The sequence below is a fragment of the Pteropus alecto genome, unplaced genomic scaffold (genome assembly GCF_000325575.1).
Source record: "Pteropus alecto unplaced genomic scaffold, ASM32557v1 scaffold61, whole genome shotgun sequence".
Taxonomy (NCBI): Eukaryota; Metazoa; Chordata; class Mammalia; order Chiroptera; family Pteropodidae; genus Pteropus; species Pteropus alecto.
In genome coordinates, this window is record NW_006434835.1 from 7,519,182 (window position 1) to 7,525,547 (window position 6,366).

At 54.1% G+C, this 6,366-nt stretch overlaps 1 protein-coding gene across 2 annotated transcripts; it reads left to right on the top strand.

Annotated features, from left to right (window-relative positions):
- Positions 1-2,662: 2,662 nt before the first annotated feature.
- FAM84A (family with sequence similarity 84 member A) lies at positions 2,663-5,961 on the top strand. Of its 2 annotated transcripts, none has more exons than XM_015588261.2 (2): positions 2,663-2,997; positions 3,920-5,961. In XM_015588261.2, exon 2 carries the CDS (start codon positions 3,956-3,958, stop codon positions 4,832-4,834), a length of 879 nt encoding a protein of 292 aa, XP_015443747.1. In that variant the 5' UTR covers positions 2,663-2,997; positions 3,920-3,955; the 3' UTR covers positions 4,835-5,961. The 2 variants fall into 2 exon arrangements, with proteins under 2 accessions (XP_015443747.1, XP_006910302.1); XM_006910240.3 differs by having other exon boundaries at positions 2,663-2,930.
- Positions 5,962-6,366: the final 405 nt, after the last annotated feature.

The window sequence follows — 6,366 nt, forward strand, 5'->3', positions numbered from 1 at the left end:
TCCTCTTGCTGGGAGGCGGTGCTATCTAAAGTCAGACCTTAACAAAGCTTTCTTGCCAGGCGAAGACCAGAGGAAAGAATCTTAGCAGAGGAGACAGAACAGTGATGCGAGAAAGGCCACGGTCTGTCGAAGGTACTGGGACTAAGGTGGCCGCAGTAGGAACAACTAAAGTGGAAGGACAGAAAAGATATCCGTGAGGGAGAAACAACAGGAGGTGGGCATGGTGATGTGTCGGGCCTGAGGATGACGGCAAAGTGACAGAGTGCCTAGGCACAGACTTGCAGAACTGGGACGGAAATGGAGCCCATCCTGAAAAGGAAAGATGCCAAGGGAAGCGCACGTTTCCAGATAAAAGGAGTCTTCAGCTTAGGATATCCTGGTCTTTTGGTGTCTGTGGGACAGACTCAAGAATGCGTCTTCTAGGCTTTTGGACAGCTGGGTCTGTAATTCAGGAGAGAGACGGGACCTGGAGATTTCCATCAGGGATTCCCCACTACAATATGATGAGAGTCAAAGCAGCAGCCAAGATCGTGCAGCGAGAAAGCATTGAGAAGAGAATCTGGGAACAGAATCCTGAAGAAAACCAACAATGAAAGGACAAGCTGGAGGAAACGAGCCCATAAAACACAGTCAGAAGAATAGACAGGGAAGCTGAAGGGAAAGCAGCACAGTGTGATACAATGGAAGGTGAAAAAAAGAACTTATCTCAATAAAGAAGAAGTTGTCAGCTGTGCCACGTGCTTCTGAGAAGCCAAGAAAGGTACGAACCCCAAAGCATCCGTCAGATTCAATACCAATGGACTGTTTGTCCCTTTGGTGAGAGTTATTCATTGGAGTGATAGGTTGCAGGAGTAGCCTGTGGTGGGTTGAGATAAAATGTGTATTGACGATTCTTTTAAGATGGGAGTGCATCTCAAAGAAGACAGACAGGGGATATTTTTAAGACGTGAGAAACTTGAGAGTGTTTATATGCAACTGGGAAGGAGCTAGTAGAACAGGTAGGATTCTAAATGAAGGCGAAGAGAAGGGGTAATGGAAGTGTGAAGTCCTCAAGAAGATACAAGAAGAAGGCATTCAGAGCACGGGGGGATAGACTGGTCTTCGCCTGGAATGGATCATAAAAAGACCTGTGAAAAGAAGGGAGTTCAGAAGCAATAAGAAGAGCAAAGAAGTTACATTTGTAGAGCCTAACCCAGGATTTTCATCATCAATCGATCAATAGCCAAATGAGGAATTCACCGTCTGAGAGCAGAGAGCCTCCTGTTCCCTCGGGTTTCTGTTCTATTCGCACAGCAGACTGGGACACGGGAAGTTGAAGAACAGAAAGAGAGGAAAATCCCCAGCTCTGCCACACAGCTGTATCATGACTTATAAAAACCACTTGACTTCACACACCTTTGAATGCAAACAGATAAACTTACCAGCTTAGTATGAATAAGCCTAAAATGAAGTTCATTAAAGATGGACCACAGAATGCCTTCGGAATGTAATTCCAAGTATTTATTAGGTGCCCACTCTTCCAGGGCTGTCACTGTACCCAAAGGAATAAGACTGTCCTACACTTGAGTAGTGCTTGACCAGTGATTACTATGTCACATCTAGACAGTCAACGTGCAGGTTCATAGAGCCCATGCTGAGATAACGTTTCACTGAATCTGGGACAGAGCCTGTCTAGTATCTGTATTTCTACCAGGGTCATTGATGATACCAGACCATTTGGAAACCCAATACTCTATAACACAGAGCAAACCTTCTCAGACATCATCTAATTTAATGCACATGCTAGGTGTCGGAGCTCTCGAATTGGTAAAAGCTGAAACAAAAACAAGCGCTAACATCTCAGTAAACGAAAGTGTATACTGTTCATGTGTGCCTTAGGTCAGATAAGATGTAACTACTGAGAGCACACTATGCACCAAACCCCCTTCTTGGCAAAGGGACTATACACATTTGCAGTGTATTTAAGGTTTTCCTCAAATATATCTTAGTCTATTATGAAAGAAAACGAAAAGTAGGATTTCATTTTTTTTTTTTCCACAAGGATGGGGCGCATGGCATACGGAATGCAGTCAGCAGTAATGTAATGGCTAGGTGGAGAGCCAGAGGGGTGATAGAGTAATTGGGGCGACTGTTTCATAAACTATGTAAATATCTAACCAATGTACTGTATACTTGAAACTAATAATGTAATAAAATAAAATACTAAAAAAAGAAAGGAAAGAAGGAAGGGAGGGAGGGAAGAAAATCAACCAACGATGCCTGTTCAGTTTGGTAAGCGTTTGGGTTTTCTTCTCCACGACCCCCCCACTCCCCCACCACCCCCACTCTCCCGGACTTCATTGCTGGAGTTCATACTCCCTGAACACAGAACGCGGGCAGGCGGTGCCCTCAGTTACAATCGGCTTGGAGGAGGAGCTGGGGGTAGTGGTTGGAAGCGCGCAGCGACACCTTGCAGAAGCGCCGCGCCCCTCGCGCGCTCCCCGCCACGTTCACACCTCCGCTCGCAGGGTAGGCGCGCGCCCTGGTGCGCGCGGGGACAGGGCGGGGAGGGGTGGCGCGCTCTGGAGACCCGCCCCTACTCCCCTCCCCCTCCAGCGGAGATCGACAGGGCCTGGGCACCCGCCCCAACCAATGAGCGCGTCCCGGGGCGGGCCCTGGACCCAATCGCTCCGGCTACTTAGAGTCGTCGCCTCCGCTGTGGGAAACCAGAACCGAGTCGGGACTGCCCAGGTGGACCAGGCGCCCCAGCCAGCGGCGACCGGCCGACGCACCGCTTCCGCGCCGCGCACCGCACGGTTCCGCACGGGACAGAGTGGAGCTGCAGCCCCACGCGCCGCCCAGGACCCTCTCGCCACCACCGCCTCCGCAGCACCCATGGGGAACAGGAGACTTTAAAGGAGTTTGGGGTTTCGGGAGCAGGGAAATCACGGGTACGGAAAGGCGGCTGTCTTTGCCTTGGAAACGTTTTCTTCTTCGACCGTTTGGACCCTGTGCCGGGTAGGGCGTAGGGGGGCGTTTTGGCTGAAAGTGGACCTTCCTACACAATCCACACGCACACCGCACACGTACACAGCGCCGGCTTCCCCCTTCCCTCCCTCGCCTCTTTGTTAGGTTATTTTAGACAGAGCAGCCTCGCCCTGGCGCAGCCGGATCGGCTCTGCTGGGGAGAAGGCAGGAGAAATAAGGGCAGAGTGCACCTGCCTGTGTGGCCAGGTGTGCCCGGGCGCTTGGGCGTAGGTGCATCGGCGTGCGTTCGAGTGGGGGGCTGGAACTGCGTACGAATGTGGGGGTCTGAGTGTGTCATCGAGAAGGTCTGTCGTGTGTGTGTGGGTGTGTGTGTGTGTGTCACTATCACACCAGTGTACGAGCAATGTCTGGACTCCAAGTGTGCAACATTTTGCTGGTGTCAGATGAGCGCCTGCGAATGTGTCCGGTTGTCATTGTGCGAGGCGCTGTCAGGAGAGGAGCGGGACCTCATGCAAAACCGAGGGGTGGGTTGAGAGCGCAGGGACAGAGATGAGAGCGCCGCTTGCTCCGAGCTCTGAAGACTTAGGCGCCCCCTCTCCCTTCCAGCTGACCCCTCCGTCCTTTCCTGAGTACACCTCCCACGCTGTCACAACCCGCGCTGTCCCACCCACTGGGACCCCACGCCCTCCAGGCCTCCTGCCTTTTCTCTCTTGTGGGAGTTGGACCGGGTTCCCTGACGGAGTCCGCGGCTGTGTTGTGGCGTCCGCGCTCACTCGCTGGTGGCTTCTGTGCCCGTCCCACCCGCAAGGAGGCACGGGAGACTCGGCTGGCCGGGGGACTCCGGGACCGTAGCGTGGGCGAGCGGGCAGGTCCCGTCCCAGGGGCACTACGCGTCCTGCGGAGCGGCAGCTGGATTCTGATCCGCGTCTCTCCCTCTTCTCTGATCCCGCAGGTCCCCGCTTCTGGCCCTCACCTCGCCGCGTCATTGATGGGCAACCAACTGGACCGCATCACCCACCTCAACTACAGCGAGCTGCCCACAGGGGACCCGTCGGGGATCGAGAAGGACGAGCTGAGGGTTGGGGTCGCCTACTTCTTCTCGGATGAGGAGGAGGACCTGGACGAACGCGGCCAACCGGACAAGTTTGGTGTGAAGGCCGCTCCGGGCTGCACTCCCGGCCCGGAGAGCCCCAGCCGCCACCACCACCACCTGCTGCACCAGCTGGTCCTTAACGAAACTCAGTTCTCCGCCTTTCGGGGCCAGGAATGCATCTTTTCCAAAGTGAGCGGCGGCCCTCAGGGCGCCGACCTGAGCGTCTGTGCGGTCACCGCGCTGCCCGCTCTCTGCGAGCCGGGCGATCTGCTAGAGCTGCTGTGGCTGCAGCCTGCGCCGGAGCCGCCCGCGCCTGCCCCGCACTGGGCGGTCTACGTGGGCGGCGGGCAGATCATCCACCTGCACCAAGGCGAGATCCGCCAGGACAGCCTGTATGAGGCGGGCGCGGCCAACGTGGGCCGGGTGGTGAATAGCTGGTACCGCTACCGCCCGCTGGTGGCCGAGCTGGTGGTGCAGAACGCCTGTGGCCACCTGGGCCTCAAAAGCGAGGAGATCTGCTGGACGAACTCGGAGAGCTTCGCCGCCTGGTGCCGCTTTGGCAAGCGGGAGTTCAAGGCGGGAGGGGAGGTGCCGGCCGGCACGCAGCCCCCGCAGCAGCAGTACTATCTCAAGGTGCACCTGGGCGAGAACAAGGTGCACACGGCCAGGTTTCACAGCCTGGAAGACCTCATCCGCGAGAAGCGCCGCATCGACGCCAGCGGTCGCCTGCGCGTGCTCCAGGAGCTCGCCGACCTGGTGGACGACAAGGAGTAGCCTGGGGGTGCTGCCTGCCCCTCCTGTATCCCCGCGTCCCGCCCCCTTCCCAGCCGGCGATTCACCACCCCCGCCTCCCTCGCACGTCCTCCGCGAGCCAGTGCCAGGCTGCACCCTCGCACCCCTCCAGCAAGTGGCAGGAAGTCTCAAGAACTGGCTCGGGGACTGGAAGGGCAACCGTGCGAGCGAGCCCGGCCGAGACGCCCAGCGGGGGCGATGGTGTTGAGAAACGTAGCGTGCTTTCCCCTTGAGTTATGAGGGTGTGGGAGGGGGGTGGAGGAGAAAGGGCTGAGGGGAGCAGGGACTAGACTGCTCCCCGAGGCACTGCTCAGCGACTATCACCCCACCTACTAGAAAGGGACCATCACTGTCCCCAAACGCGCACCCAAAGACCGGTCGGAGGTGAGAATTGAGCTTTTCAGGGCGCAGTTCAGCTCCTGTATGGATGTGTCCCCAGATCGCAGGATTTCCAAGAAATCGAGCCTGTCCCTTATGCACTTGTGAATCATTCCACAAGAGAGCGGGACTCCGGGTTATCCCAAGGCTGCCTGGGACTGTTCCAGCTCTCCAGCCCCAGGTCCCCTGCCGCCGTATCCAGGCTCCGGGCTAAGCTAGATAGTGTTTGCTTCCTGTTCTTTCCACCCAGGGAAGCGAGCGCCACCCCCACCCGTGCTCGCCTGTGAGTCTCCCTCTCTGGCAGGGAAGCCTCTGGTCCGGGGAGGAACATGGCGCAGCTAATTTGGTGAGGAGCTCCGGCCCCGCACCCCCGGCAAGGAGAAGGTTCTCCTGGTATCTGGGAACTCGAATTCGTGGAGGAGGGCGCTTGTCGTTCGTAACCCTAGATGGCTCCGTCCTTGGGCTGCATTTCAAAAATAATCCTATTTTTAAAGGGGTCGGAGGAGAGGGAGGGGGAAGACATGGCAGCATTCCAGAAACCAGCATTATTACAGCACCATAGCCAGTATATTTAGTTTGGCTTTTCCTAGCATAGAAATCTTAGAAGATGGAGAAGTGGAAATAAAGTTTTAGAAATGAGGGAGCAGTTTTCCAACTATGTCAACAAAGCCTATCTGTTGATGTTTTTATTGATCATCTTAGCAACACGCTAATAAAATTTCAAATTGAAATTTTTATTTTCATGGCTTTAATCCATGATAGTTTAAATACTGGGGGCCATTAAGAGTGGATTTAGCTAAGAGCTTAGCTAACATTGCCTTTTCACTCTATTTTTCTCAAATCCTTTGAGAATTGTTTTTGACTACTGTCGTTAATTTTTTTTTTTTTTTACTCAGGATAGTCATTAATTTTTTTTTTTTTTTTTTTTTTTTTGGCTTTAAACAGCAGCCCTAGTAATGGTAGAATTGTTAATTAATGTGTATATTGTACTGAATTTCTGTCAGTTAAGGGGTTTACTGCTTTGGTGGAAATTGCTAGCAGGTTCCATGATGTTTCTTTTCTCTCTGTTGCAAACCATTACCATTCCACATTCGCATTTCTATTTTTCTTCCTCTCTCCTTGATCTCCTTAAAACA

What these genes read in the sequence shown, in the direction of transcription:
- FAM84A (XM_015588261.2), top strand. Translation starts at nt 3,956, where the DNA reads ATGGGCAACCAACTGGACCGCATCACCCACCTCAACTACAGCGAGCTG.